Below are 16,272 nucleotides of genomic sequence, written 5' to 3' on the forward strand. Positions count from 1 at the left end.
AAAAAACAATAAATAAACATAAAAAAAAACTAAAGCAAAATAAGCAAAACTTTATAAAATGTCGCGTCCTAGTTTTTATTTATTTCATTGTATGTAGAAAAAAAAAAAAACATACACATAAATTGCAATGCTAAGTAACGATTAAACATTCCCACAACAGCCGGTTCTACATACCGGAATGGCTCGGGTTTTACCCGACCAAGGGCTGTTGTTTCGGCGATCTTAGTAACCCGTTTAAGTCAGAAACCTACACCAAACCAGACACAGCAGACCAAACCACAGACGCAACCGCACCCCCACCCACACGCTGCCGTCAAATGCAATACCTGCCTTGGCTGGTGTCACTTTAGGGCATGTTCAGGACTGCGAGCCACGCGACATTGGACGAAGAACTATGAGGGCCTGTGTTGTGCTGCTGCGATGCCGACCACTATCACCACGGGGCAGCACCCTCCACAGCAGCACTCACAGCAAATGGCGGACAGGCAACACACCTCACTTACACAACACATACAAATAAGTCTGCCTAGTGGAGATTTCCTGGCGCCAACTTGTTTACCTCATCTTTATGTAACTACTTCTCAGTGGATAAAGAACCATTCTATACGTACTTTTTGGAAGAAACCTAGTCCGACTGGCCGTTTGTCTGCAAACAGCTGTATATACATATGTATGTACTTATGTACATTAGGGTGATCCAAAATAACTAACCTAACGAATTTATGGACTTAAAAAGAGTTATTTACTGAGAAGAAAATCTCCTATTTGGAAAAATATTTATTCCAATTTTAAAAGGTGGCTGATTCCACGGTAATCGATACAGAATGAAACGAAAATAAAATTTAAGAATTTGTGTGTATTATTTCTAACAAATAAGACTAAATAAGTCTAACTTTCAAGACTGAAAGCCAAAATGTCGAAATTTATCTCAAAATCAGATATTTTTTTACTTTTTACATATGAGAGGTTAATTTTCTGTAAAATTGACAAGACTGATTTTCGTAGTCTATTGTCTTTCTTGCATTGTTTAAACGGTCAATGCAGAGAACAATTCGTCAGCATTGTAACAGTGTAAGTTTTTCGGGCAACTGCTAATTACTTTATTATATATTGAAGCAAAGCATATTTTATTGTCACGCCCGTCACAAAATGCAAACAATAGTTATTTTTTTAAGAAAACACATCTTTCACAGTGTAAAAAAGCTAACGAAAGAAACGCTATGACACAGGCGGATATGTGCGAATTGCTTTTAAGTATTTATATGTTTTTCTTTTAGAATAAAACCCCATTATTTTGGTCACGCTCGTCACATGTCACACCCGTCACAATTAAAAGTTTGATATAGGTTTTAAAAGAAAATACATAATAAATAAGGGTAAGTACATATCGTCGGTGATACTGCAAAACGGTCTATGTCTATTAGTACCCTCAACACTTAGATGGTCTCTTACTTGCACGGGAATGCATCTGCAAATCGTTACACCCTAATAAACGAACGACAAAACTGTCTACCTTTGGCTGATGAAGACATACGATTGCAAGAGCGATCGGAAAACGTAAATCAATTATTACAGAGAAGGTAGTAGTTTAAAAATATTTTGAAGATGGTTGCCACCTGCTTGAAATGCCGAATTTAGTTAACATATACACAAATTTTATGAAATATCACAATATGGATCTCAAACTAAAGAGTGTTAAGAAATCATTAGTTTGAAAACCAGAATATTTTTGAGGTGTTGGAAGAGCGTAGCCACTTGTTTAAAAAAGTTAAATTCAAATTATTTACTAAGTTAAATAAATTATTAAAATATCGTATCAATCGAAGGGGGTTTGAAAAATCTTTATTTCTGAACTAAATTCAGCGGGGTTGCCACATGTTTAATTAATCAAATTCAACTTAATTCATCCGTTAATAAAAAATATGTATCGCAATGTCAGACGAAGGTTTTAGCTTCAAAATACTTTTGAAAAGGGCTGCTCCCCGTTAGAAAGGTCTAATTTAATTAACTAATACAAAAATGATGAGGCGATGAGGCGGCTCTTGGGGTGTTTGAGAGAAAGATTTTGCGGAAGATTTACGGTCCTTTACGCGTTGGCGACGGCGATTACCGCAGACGATGGAACGATGAGCTGTATGAGCTTTACAACGATATGGACATAGTGCAGCGAATTAAAATACAGCGGCTCCGCTGGCTTGGTCATGTCGTTCGAATGGACACCGACGCTCCAGCTCTGAAAGTATTCAACTCGGAACCCGCTGGTGGTAGCAGAGGAAGAGGGAGGCCCCCACTGCGATGGAAAGATCAGGTGGAGAAGGACTTGGCTTCACTTGGCGTTTCCAATTGGCGTCAGTTGGCACAGAAGAGAAACGACTGGCGTGCTTTGCTGAACTCGGCCAAAATCGCTTAGGCGGTTACAGCGCCAAAAAAGAAGAAGAAGAATACAAAAATTATATGAATTATTAAAATACGAGAGTCAAACGAATCAATATTAAGAAATCTTTAGTTTGAACATTTGGAAAGTTTAAAGAGGGTTGCCACGTGTTTAAAAACTTACATTTAATTTAAAACTATTTATTTCTCACCCTTTTAAGGAGGGTTGCGACGTGTTTGAGCAATGAAATTCAATTTAGTTGATCAGTTTATTTAAATATAAGTGTATCACAATGTCAGACGAAAGAGATTTAAAAATATTTTAGTTTGAAAATACTTTTGGAGAAGGCTGCCACCTGTTTGAAAAGACGAATTTAGTTAACTTATACACAAGTTTTATAAATTATTTAGATATGGATGTCAATCGAAAGAGATTTATGAAAGCTTTAGTTTGAAAAATCCGTAACTAATAAAAATCCAAAATTCACTTTTCGATTGATTACACTGAGAAAAAGGGTTAGTTTCGACAACTAAAGATATTTAGTTCCCGAATTTTGACAATATTTGGCAACTGTTACCGAGGATTGGGAACTATTACCATGGGTTGGTAATTATAACTAAATATATTAAAGCTTCTAATATTAATCTAGGTTGTACCAAATCATTAATTTAGTTGAAGGGTTTGGTAAACACTAATAAATATTTCTTTGAAGCATATTTCTATAAATTCCATTCAACTTAACGTGTGGTTCATAAAAGGATGTTATTAAGCTCTGCTAATGCAGATAAGCATTCTTTCAACACATGGTTTAGTCATAGTTACCAAATCTTAGTTGAGGCAACCACAATTTGGTTTGAGAGCGGAACATATTTTGAATCGATTCAATGAATGAGACTGTGTGCGTGGAAATCATCCCTGTATGATCTCGGAATAGACTTAGAGCACACCCCAAACTAGACTGCAAGTGATTGTAACTAGTCCAAAGTTTGGTCCAACAACATGTAAAATTCTATTTACATTTAACATTGAATGTCCTAGGCTCGGACCAATTGTCCGCTTCTGCATTGCATTGTAACCAGTTTTAGATCAAAACTCATACCTTATGCATTACATTCGGACCACTTTTAGTACAATTCACCTGTTTTACATTACATGACTTTATATTTTTGGACTACCTTTGGTCTAGATACAAAGCTACTATACCTACGACTATATTTTTCGAGCAAATGGACCAATCTTTCCTTCAGGGATTGCTCCGCTACCGCTGTTCGTATATGGGTGAAACAAGCATGTGGTCACAGAGCGCTCAGTAAGCTATGGCATGTCGATCACTGCGCTAGGTAGAGAATAGGGATGTTAATTCGGGATCCCGGACTTTCTAAGTCCCGAAAATCCCGGGATTATTTGCAAAGAATCCCGGGATTTGTAATTGCAATGATAGCAACAATGTTGACTAGTTTTCGCTATATTTCTTTTGTTTATTTAATATTTAATATTTTTTTTATATATGTCTAGCTAATTGTACATACACATAACACCGTGCGAAAGGCAATTTTACACACAAAAAAATCAATATATTCGCGAAGCCATGGGCCAAATATATGCAGTAAAATTGCTTTTTAAGCTTTTCTCTCTGACGTCAGGATTTTTTAAAAGGACTTTGAAAATTGAATAATATGAATATGTAATTCAGAAAATGGTTTAAACAATTTAGTGCAATGTACTAAGGAAATCAGTATAGGTAGCAAATTAAAGAGAAAATTCTGTAGAGACACAACAGATTAAATTTTTTGGTGCATAACATTGAACATATATCAAAGTCTGCTTCTAATAATAATGACCCTGCAGTATCTTCCCCGTCCCCCGTTGAAGTTGTGGCACCACCATCCAATCTTCCAACGCTTACTCTACCCTCAACTAGTAACTCAGTTACTCAACCCCGTCCGCCGGTAATCGAGTCTGATACTAGGAGACTGGTTGTGGTTCCCCCAAAGAAGTCTATATTTGTATCTAGATTTTCGAGGGATACTTCCGAGGACGATATAAAGTTTTACATCTCGTCCAAAGTTAAAACTGTCAACTTAAGTATCAGAAAATTTAATTTTAAATATGAAAGAAATATTTCTTCATTTAAAATAGACGTAAATTTAGAAAATTTTGACATGCTGCTTAGTAGTTCTTTTTGGCCCTCCGGAGCTTTCGTTCGTGAATTTGAGTATAGGCCCAACAAAAATAATAATTTAGCAAATATTCCCCGTCAGAATACAGAACCAAAAAACTGATTACTAAATCTGCTTTAAGTATTTATTATCAAGACGTAAGAGGCATAAATACTAAATTAACGAATTTATATTTTAATGGCCTTGAATGCAATTATAATATAATTTCTTTGACTGAAACTTGGCTCAAACCTCACACTTTTAATTCAGAGATTCTTTCAAATAATTATCATATCTACAGAAGAGATCGGGAGGACAGAGTCGGCGGTGGCGTACTCTTTGCCGTAGACTCTTCAATACCATCTGAAGAAGTTAGTCTTCCACACATCGAATCTGCAGAATTCAAATGCATTCGTGTTCAGGTTGGAAGGGGGTTTACTTACTTAGCTCTATGCTATATTCCTCCCCGATCTGACTTATCAGTGTATTCACAACATGTATCTTTACTGAAATCAATTAATTCAATGATTAAACCCTCTGATTCATTGATGGGTGACTTTAATTTACCAAATGTATCATGGAACATCATCGACAATGATATTGTACCTTTCTCGTCTAGCGCGTGCAACAACGTATTTTTGGAGGAGATGGCTGAACTCTACCTGAATCAAGTTAATGTACTTCGCAATAAGTTTGGCAAAGTATTAGATCTTGTTTATGTTGATGATGCATCTAAGTCGGCTGTAAATAAATGTGACCCACTAGCTTTGCCCGAAGATGTCTACCACCCTGCTATTGAGATAGCTTACGAAATTATAAACGATGGTCAAAATTGCGATGTCCAAACATACGAGCCAAATATTCGCTTTGATTTTTCGCAAGCGAACTTTAAAAATCTGAATAAAGAATTGTCTAAATTGTCGTGGCCTATATACAAAGAAAAAGTTGAGCAAAGCGTTGCACATTTTAATTTTACTGTACATAGATTATTTGAAAAGTATGTGCCTAAACGCATGTGTGTTCCTGTAGAACAAACACAGTTATGGTTCACTAAAGAACTGAGAAACTTGAAAAACAGAAAGTCACGTTATTTTAGATTACACAAAAAAACCGGCTTACACTCATACTATGTAAAATACTCACTTTTGCGTCACAAGTTCTTTGAATTAAACAAAAAGTGTTATAAAGATTACTTGTGTAAAGTCAAACGACGTATAATATATAACCCCAAATCATTTTATGATTTCGTAAGCTCCAAGCGAAATGTATGTGGGTTTCCTTCCGCCATGAAGTATCAAAATACCGTCTCTGGTGATAATCAAACAATTTCTAACATGTTCGCTCAGTTTTTTAAATCCAATTATTCCACTAACTCCCAAGCATACTTTGACTATCCTTTTAAACTAAGTCCAATTAACTCAATACATAACCCTATAATATCTCCCGATGATGTTTTAGTTTACCTGAAGTCCTTAAAGCAGTCTTTTAGTTATGGTCCTGACCAGATCCCCACTTGTTTTCTTAGAAATTGTGCTGATTATCTCTATGAGCCGTTAACAGCCTTATTTAATTTGTCTCTTAAAGAGGGCGTTTTTCCAACTGTATGGAAGGAATCGTTCATAACCCCCTTACATAAAAGCGGTAGCAGGTCTTCAGTGGAGAACTACCGGGGCATAGCTAAGCTTTCTGCAATTCCTAAATTATTTGAAGCAATTATAACAAATCGGTTGACGCATTCTATCACTTCAAGCATTTCATACAGTCAACATGGATTTTGCAAGGGCAAATCAACTTCTACAAATTTACTTGAATTAACATCCTATATCTCAAAAGCATTTAGTGAGAGCAAAACTGTTGATGTTATATATACTGATTTCAGTAAAGCATTTGACAAAGTGTGCCACTCGTTGCTCATCTATAAACTTGATCTTCTTGGTCTTCCACCTAATTTTCCACGTTGGATCTCTTCATACCTCTATGATAGATCACAAAGGGTATTGTTTAAAAATACTATCTCTGACGTCATTGATGTTACTTCAGGAGTCCCTCAGGGTAGCCACCTAGGCCCGATTCTGTTCTTGCTTTTTATAAACGATATTTCTACAGATATAAAATTCTCCAAAATTTTAATGTATGCAGATGATGTAAAACTTTATAAATCGTACGTTTCAATTGAAGAAAGGTCTTTGCTACAATCAGACTTAAACAGCATGGCTTACTGGTGTAAAGTAAATCTTATGCCTCTAAATCTTAAGAAATGTAAAGTAATGTGCTTCTCGCGAAGAGCTGTTCTGCCAGTTTCTTATATAATAGGTAACCATAACCTGGAACAGGTATACAATTTTGTGGACCTTGGTATCACAATGGATCCTAAGCTTAATTTTAATCTTCACATTAATGTGACAGTCAACAAGGCTAAAGGTGTACTTGAATTTGTGAAATGATGGTCAAAAGAATTTAGTGACCCGTATATCACTAAAACCCTGTTTACAACATTAGTTAGGCCGATTCTGGAATACGGCTCGGTGGTTTGGAATCCAAGGTATCAAATTTACTCAGACAAGATAGAATCAATTCAAAAACAATTCCTACTTTTTGCTTTAAGAAATTTCCGATGGGATTCTCAATATAGTCTTCCACCTTATACGAGTCGCTTAAAACTTATTAACCTTCCTACACTTGCCAGTCGCAGGGAAATGCTTGGTATAATTTTTATGGTTAAATTACTGACAGGCTCAATTTCAAGTCCGTCTCTTCTGGCTGATGTAAGCTTTAATGTTCCGTCACGCGTATCAAGACACTTTTGTCCCATATTTCTGAAAGCTTGTAAAACCAATTTTGAATTGCACGACCCACTCCGTTGCTTATGCCAGGATTTTAACTCTCATTCCAGCACGTTTGATATATCAGATCCGCTTTTCAGCATTAAGAAAGCGATACTCTCCTCTCTCAATAAGTGAATTATTGACATAAATACATAAAATCAGCTGATGAATTTAGTTCTGTAGCTGAACAGTTTTAGATCTCGACACTTAACAAACTCCTGCCTATCGTGACTCGGCACAAAAATTTAAAATATTGGTTCCGTACGTCATGCGGACTGCGCCCCTCGTGCGGATGGGCGGGAATGGAGGGTAAAAACCTTTGGGATATTATTATTATTATTATAAGGTATTGAAAATGTTCTTAAAAATTGTTTACTTGAATATCCTTGAAATTTTGCAATATTTATTTTGAAAAAATTTTAAGTTAAGGACTAATATAAACACGACAACGTCGTCGAATATAGTCCTTTTTTATTAGCTTAAAAAAATAAAATTGATTAAAAGGGCATTTCAATACCTGTTCGTCCTTGTGAACCCAAAAGAATTTAAATTTTTTTAAATCCCACAGAATTTTCTCTTTCATTTGATACCCATTTTTATTCTACGTTGCACTGAATTTTTTAAATAATTTTTTAGAATCTATAATATCTTTGAAATTATAAAGTTCTAATAAAAAAATACTAAAACTAAAAATTATATTCATTGCTTGGTGTGTTTTGAAATTTTTTTGTTTCAAACTGTTTCAATCTTTTTACTCAGAATTTTTAGAAAAATTTAAGTACGCAATTTTATAAGTATAGCCCATTAATTTACAGGAGGATAAAGTGCAAGTTTCAAGTGACTAAAAGTAACGTTGATTTTTTATAATTTTTTTGCTGGCGGTGTCACGCATTTTCTTCCATACAAAGTATGTTCGACATTTTGTTTATATGGAAGAAAATAGTTGTGGTTTCGTATTCTCCAGCAAAAAATATCCAGTAACTTGCCAGTAACCAAATTTCGGAGAGTAAGCCAATATTTACTCCCAATGAGTGAAATATGCAAGAAAGTACGAAAACGCAAAACCAGCAAGAAGTTGCTAGTTTTATGAACAGTTGATTAATTTGTTATTTTCCGATGCAATTTTCTTAGAAAACTAGTATTTTCCATCTTATTATATATTTAAATAGGTTTATTTTGTCAAAAGCACGGTGACAGGTAATAAGATCAACGGAAATAATGTCAATTGACTTTATTTCGCACCAGGGTGAAATAAAATCCATTGACATCATTTCTCTTTCAAACATTAAATTTGCTTAGCTTCGCGGCGGCCCGCGACCGGCGCGCACACCACGTCACGCTACGCCGCGTACGAAAACGACATCCAGTAAAAAACCAGTAAAATTAGTACTGGATTTACTGGATAGTGCGTACGCGAACAGAGCTAATGCCAAGCATCGTTTAAAAAATTCCCCAAAATCAACGGTATTTTGTAACTGCATGAAACTTCATTTTATCCTACTTTAATTTAATGGGCTATAAAACTGCGTACCTAAAATTTTTCTAAAAATGCTGAGTAAAAAGTCAGAAATTTTTGCAAATTTTTTTGCATTTTTATAACTTTTCTACAAATAATGAAATGCGAATTTTAATGGAGTTAATTATATATAAAATGAGGTAGACTTTTATAAAAAAAATTGAATATTTAATAAAGAAAAGAAATATAGACTAAACTGGTTGAAGTAAGGCGTTTCTTTTATTTCTGCCACTAGTATTATGAACATTTTTCAGCCACACAATACATATGTTGACTTAAGCTTTTTTTGCATCGAGCTTTTTTCGACATGACTTAAGTTACTTTATCAGATATGTACACGCTAAAGTATTGTTAAATGCTTATAAATTTAATTACTGTCCTTTGTTTTGTTACCAATGAAATATTTTACAACTTAAATAATAAAGTAGATTTCAAAACCATTTATTTATTATTTATTATATGGTAGGACAGCTTCTCACAGTATATAGATGCATTTTTTTCATGTTACGTTGTTGGAAAATAATGAATATCTAAATCCCGGTACTAATCCCGAGATCCCGGGATTGTATGAACGATGTCCCGAAAATTCCGGGATCGCAAAAATCGAAAAAAATAACATCCCTAGTAGAGAAACAAAAGTGTGTACTATGACATGCCCACACTTGTTTGTCTCAGTTTCAGTTTTGCTATTGCCGCGAGTTGTTTCGGTATGCGCATAGTTATTTAAAAATATAAAGTTTTGAAAATATAATTTGAAAGTGTCTATTTAGCCAAGGAAAAAGCAAAGCAGTATACTTAAACCAGCACTTCCAGCAGATATTGACCTGGGTTTTCGCACGACTGTTCCTGTTTCATTGTTTCTTTTTAGGAAATTCTTACCGCCATATACATATGTATTATTTACACTAAGTAGTAACTATTTATGTAAATATGTATGTATTTTTTATGCTTAATATACTCGTATGCAAATAAAAGAAGAAAGTAAACACAACACCATCGAGTAAATTTTTATTTGTGTCAAACTGAAACTTTTTTTCCAATAATAAACGGTTAACTGATTCAAGTCTACAGCAGGTTCACATAATTAATTGAAAACTTGTATCAACCAAAGCATTGTTTATATTTGCTCAACAATGATTTTATTCAACTAACAATATTGGCCAATCAAGGTAGTCGTTTTGTAATTTGCAGACTTTCGTGAACTAGATATTTATTTCGCCATATCCAACTATGCCCCTTGGTCACTAAACCTTTTTCTGGGTGTATGATGGATTTCATCGAATTACAAGTTCTACATCGTTTTATACAACAAAAAAGATTGCGTAGTTACGACTTTTTTTGCATTCCAGCGATGATATGAGATAGGTCCTTTCTATATTAAGGTAACGATATGTACATACGCAGGTATATTATACGAGAAGGCATTTTTTGTGATAGTCATTAAATTTGCACAGTTCTTTGTAATAGCAGGTCAAATTAAAGTCCTTAACGTGCAGTTTCATTTTTTTTAATTAAGAAATTTTTTATCGGTATAAGGGGATTTGAAATTTGATGAAATTAAAAACCTTCACTATGCGAGACCTCTCTTCATTCAGAAATAGCTACACGGTTGTAGATGAAATATGGCGCTCCGATCGCTTATAACTCTGACTAACATTTGGAATATTTTTTACGTTTTTGAAACGGATAGCAACCCGGCTAGCTTCTGCTATAGAAAACTTACATGGAAGTTAGCAGGACAACTTCTGAAAACCAATTAAGGAAACCAGCTAAAACCAAACTAAAACTAAAACTAAAAAAAATATCGCGTTAGCAGGACACGTTCTGAAAACCAATTAAGGAAAGCAGTTAAACCCAAACTAACTATTTGATAATTTGCCGTTAATTATCCGTGAAAAGCATAATTTTGCCGCGGACATACTTTAAAAAATATCGCGTGCCCTGCTAACTTCCGTGGAAGCTTCGCAGCTTGCCACCATTGATGAAGTTTCTTACTTAGGAGTAATTTTTGATGTCAGATTTCCTTTTCACAGCCACCTAAATTATACCATTGCTAAGTCATATGCAATGCTCGCATTAATCCGTCGATTTAGCTCGGATTTCACTGATCCGTATACCATAAAACACTATACACTTCTCTTGTTCGTTCTAAGCTCGAGTACGCTGTCTTCATCTGGCGACCATATTATGACCGTCATATTAATAGAATTGAACGAATTCAAAAATCTTTCATTCGTTATGCTCTACGCTCTCTACATTTTTTTGACCTTTTCCCATCTTACACTGCTAGATGCATGCTCATAAACCTTAAATCACTGCACAATAGGAGGATTATTCTTTCTCGTACTTTCGTTTTTGACATTATTCGGGGTGCGATTGACTCGCCGTTCTTACTCGAACGGATTACGTTTAATATCCCACCAAGAAGCCTTAGCAATCATGATATTTTTTCTCTGGACTTCGTCAGGAAGAATTATGCGAATAATGCTCCTATTCGCAGAGCTCTAAACGAGTTTAACTCGCTCTCAAACTCTTCTGCTATCGATTTCTCTTCTTCCAAATTTAATTTCAAACTACTTTTAAATAATATGCTAAATTAGTTATTAATTTATATTTTATTTCTTACCAAATAGTCTGTACGAAATGTTTATTTTCTGGATTATTAATATATAAATAAATAAAAAATAAAACAAAAAAATTCAATAAATAATGAAATCGCGCGATTTTTTATTACAAATTTTCGCCAGCGTCCCTTCTTAAACATTGATACTTCGATAAATCACTACAAGTTTTAATAAATAATCGCCCGATCTTTAACTGCAGCGCATTTTTTTCAATCAATACATCGATATATAATGAAAAAAAAAACCGTATTATGTGCGTTTTTATCGTTTCCCATCTTCGATGTTAATTTTGTTTTTTTTTTTTGCATTTTATGTTATGTGTGGTAGCACCGATATTTCAGTTCAGTTGGTCTACAAAGCAAAAAGTGAGGCTTAATTTGACATTTTTTGCAACTTGAAATGCAAATTACTTAAAAACTATAAGCCTCCGGAGAGAATTTAATGCCCTATAGGAATATGCAAGAAACAAATTTTATCTCAAACGGTTAAATAGTTATAACATTTTTAATTTTTAATACCTACCAACATCTTTTAAACTTGGAATAAAAATTTTTCCAAATGGGAAAAATTACACCCGAAGCGCTGTGGACTCAACCTATTGAGACTGCGCTCTTCCTGCGCCTAAGGTTGGAGGAGTCAGATGGGGAAGACGAAGATGAATAAACAACCAACCGATTCGGGGACTACGTGCTGCTACAACAACAACAACAACAAATGGGAGAATTTTGTTCTTAGTAACCCTGGAATTGCTTCATTCTTATGGCCCTGTCTGCGGGCTTGTTAGTCGAAACGACTACACCAACTTTGAATTTAAATAATAAACATAAAACAGGTAAAAGGGAAAATCATTTCATGATTTTTAGTTCTTTATTTATTTTTTTTTACATACATTAAGGTTCATAAAGCGGCGTCCATCTTCTTTCATTTAGGGAGTCTGGAGAGCCACGCCCACTCCCCCTCCGCCCCACGACAAAATCGTTGTACAAATAAGTAAATATTTCCCTAATAAACAAAAAGGTTAATGACTCAGAGAGAGGTACGAAGAGAAACACGATTTTTGTTAGTCGAATCGACTAACCAAGCACGTCCAGGGTTAAGGTCATAAATTGGTTAGCTTAGTTAATTTTGATCAGCCTAATGTATGTACATAGTACACAAGTAGAAAGTATGTATTTGATATTTTCTTTTATTACAGGAAGTGTTATTTACCTGACATTAGCATAGTGATGTCCTGAGCCGGTGCCAGTGCTCCAATCAACGTGTTCTATTTCTGATGATGTTTTCGTATTATCACAATGCATTCTGCTATTTTATTTTCTTTATTTCAATTGCGGAATATCTCATTTAATATATTTTCTTTTATTATAGCACTAATTATATTTTTAATATTTTCGCTTGCGTTGATTCATGAACACTCAATATCTACATACATACAGTTGTCCACAAAATAATAGGAGTGCGATATTTTGACCAGATTTGGCTATTTGTGTTTTGTTTATTTTATGTTTATTATTTTTTTATAAAATTCTATCTGCTTAAACAACAAACAGTATATAAATTCAGATTTCAAACTTTGTACAAGAATTATACAAATTTCGCAAATTTTCAGCCAAATTTCAAACTCTTTAATCAGAATCTTTAGGAAACATTGTGGTTTGCAGTTTTGTAGCCCATTTATTCCTAGTGCAATGAAGTGCAAGTTTCAAGCTGCTAAAAAAATTTCTTTGATTTTTGGCAAATTTTTTTTGTTGACAGTGTCTTCCATACAAAAGAAAATTGGCGAACATACTTTGTATGGAAAAAACGTGAAACACCTTCAACCAAAACAATTCTCAAAAATCAACGGGATTTTTTAGCAACTTGAACAATGCACTTTAGTTGTATTAAACTTACTAGAATTAAATGGGCTACAGAACTGCATACCACATTTTTTTATAAAGATTCTGAATAAAAAGTTTGAAATTTGAATGAAAATTTGCGGTTTTTAAAATTTTTGTACAAAGACTGAAATCTGAATTTATATAGTTTGTTGTATAACCAGCTAGACTTTTATAAAACATAAGAAACATTAAATAAACAAAAGACAAATAGCCAAAACTGTTCAAATTATCGCACTCTTATTATTTTGTGGGCAACTGTATATACTTACATATGAGCCGTTCAGTGCATACATAACTTATTACCTTTATAATAACTTTATATAACATACAATAGTACATAATATTTATAATAACATTATTTGTTTGATTTAATAATATAAATGGAATATTAAAAAATAATGTACATTATTTGATCGCATCTCCCAACTTTTTGTTGATGGAGTCAATCAATTTGTGCACTGAACAGCTCATATGTACATATGTACATATCGTCAACTTAAGTTAGGGTTTACACCGGACAATATTGTCAAGACAATTATGTCAAAATGATGTGTTTGTTGTAATATGAATTCGCTGTGTTTACAAGAAACACATCATTTTGACATAATTGTCTTGACAATATAGTCCGGTGTAAACCCTAAGTAATTCACAAAGGCCCTAACCAACGATTTTTTTATTTTACAGAAGCAAAAACCAAGGCGAATTTATACGAGGTGGTGTTACTGGCGAATTTAGATTTTCGCCGCGGTACATATTAATGTCAAAATGATGTGTTTGTTGTAAACAAGGCGAATTCATATTACAACAAACACACTATTTTGACATTAATAAGTACCGCGGCGAAAATATAAATTCGCCAGTAACACCACCTTGCATAAATTCGCCTTGCAAAAAACATTATAAAATAAGTATCAAAACCAGGTAGGGCTTTTTAAAACGTGGCATGTCACTCCAGTGTTTTTGGTAATAACACTTCAAAATATTTTTTTTTTTTGAAGGTGTATTTTAATACATCCTACCAAAATCTGCGAAAAACGCAGTTTCAAAAAAGTGTCGGTTAAGGCCTTTGTGAATTACATATGTATGTATGGAGTTTCGAGCACTTCTTTTGGAAACTGCGTTTTTCGCAGATTTTGGTGGGATATATTAAAATACAACTTCCTTAAAAATTTGAACGTGTTAGTACCAAAAAAAAAAAGAGTTATGCCACTTTTTAAAATGCCCTATGCGTATTTATGATTCGATTTTCATAATGAGGTTGTTCACACCCGCTTGGTTATCAGGTTATCTGGTTAAAAATTGAGTTGTGTATTTTATTGTTGTAAACTTTATAAAAAAAATATAACCACATAACCTGATAACGAGGCAAGTGTGAACAACCTCTATGTTTTGCTACTCCTGTAAAATAAAAAATTTGGTGGTTAGGGATTTTGTGAATTGAGGTGACGATAGGTATGTAATTACTTTTAGATAATGGTGATTTTTCTCCTCTGATTAAATGTAAGGTTTACTATTTATGTACATATTTAATTATGAAGGCATATTTTTTCGGACCCTATTAGATGTCAGAAGAAATATTTTATTAACCTTAATAAAAAAATAATTTACTTCGCTGAGGAATGGGAATATCAGACTCACTTTTCAACTTAATTTCGCATTTTTATTACAACTGCAGTTAATGAAAATAAAAACACCAGCAGATATTTTACTTATAAAACCACAAGTATGTCCATTCTACATATTTAAAATTATGATTCACGAGCTGCACCACTTTTTGTCCACACGAAAATCATAAAGCAAATTCACAAAGAAAAACAAAAAAGGTGATATACAATTCAAAAGAGTGCAGCATGTGGAAGGACTACTGTAAATAAAAGACAAACGAAATAAAAAACAACAAAATTGCAGAAATGTCAATTAAAAGGAAAAACGCAAACATTTCGGCCCCATCAGCATTTCCGAATTTCGAAATTTAATGATACAGCAATGGATATTAAATTGTTTTATTTATTACATACAGATGTTTATCTTTGTTTTGCTGCTGATATGCTAAAAAAAAACGCTTTACTATCAGCAAAAATGTGGCATAGGGCCAATTAGCAACAAAATAAAGTCGTCTACTTCCAAAGTATGTGAAGGCTATTCTACGTTACAATTTTTGATTTCACAGCAAATTTTACGATCACCAAAATTTAGTGCACACCCATATTTGTACACATGTAAGTACAAGCTTCGATTATACACTTGCACCCAATTATTTAAATGTAATTATACACAAATAACTGAAAATATCCTACACTTTTAGAATATTTCATAAGACGAAATTTTAACACTTCATTTCTTATCCACTTGGTATTTTTCTTCTTTCCTAATCACTGAACAGGATTGTTTCGAACACCGAAAAGGGTCGACATTCTATTCATAGAAACTATGCCAGTCTTCATTACACAAGCACTAAACTGCGCTGCATTTATTAACACGGTTACACTTTAGGTTATCGGTATTTTGCCAAGTAGCATTAAATTTTTATTTTTTAAATACATAGCACAAAAGAAAATTACCGTCCCGAACCAAATGCAAAACAATTTCTACGAGTTGAGCTGCGAAATCCGAACGAACGAGGAGAACAGTGGCGTATGACACTACAAGCAGTGTTGCCAGAAGGTTTGGTATTCGCAGAGCTCTAAACTCTTCTGCTTTCGATTTCTCTTCGAAATTTAATTTCAAACTACTCTTAAATAGTATGCTAAATTAGTTATTAATTTATTTTTTATTTTTTGCCAAATAGTCTATACGAAATGTTTATTTTCTAGATTAATCTATATATATAAATGTGAATGTCTGTTTGTTTATTACCTTATAACTTGTGACCCTGCAAAAATCGCGACTACTCC

At 33.7% G+C, this 16,272-nt stretch overlaps 1 protein-coding gene across 5 annotated transcripts in view; it reads right to left on the reverse strand.

The window, feature by feature from the left end:
* The window catches only part of LOC118745928, a 43,462-nt gene extending 27,441 nt beyond the window's left edge, over positions 1-16,021 (reverse strand). The window contains exons 1-3 of one of the 5 annotated variants that reach the window (XM_036479590.1): positions 15,676-15,765; positions 14,843-14,933; positions 12,708-12,868 (exon numbers count right to left, since the gene is read on the reverse strand). In XM_036479590.1, coding sequence (XP_036335483.1) covers positions 12,708-12,799 — 92 coding nt within the window. In that variant the 5' untranslated portion in view covers positions 12,800-12,868; positions 14,843-14,933; positions 15,676-15,765. Of the gene's footprint in view, positions 1-12,707; positions 12,921-14,842; positions 14,934-14,965; positions 15,091-15,675; positions 15,766-15,825 lie in introns of those variants that run through there. The other 4 variants (XM_036479587.1, XM_036479591.1, XM_036479588.1 and 1 more) reach the window with 4 other exon arrangements.
* Positions 16,022-16,272: the final 251 nt, after the last annotated feature.

Source organism: Rhagoletis pomonella, unplaced genomic scaffold (assembly GCF_013731165.1).
Source record: "Rhagoletis pomonella isolate Grant_MI unplaced genomic scaffold, Rhpom_1.0 Rhpom_scaffold_00010, whole genome shotgun sequence".
Taxonomy (NCBI): domain Eukaryota; kingdom Metazoa; phylum Arthropoda; class Insecta; order Diptera; family Tephritidae; genus Rhagoletis; species Rhagoletis pomonella.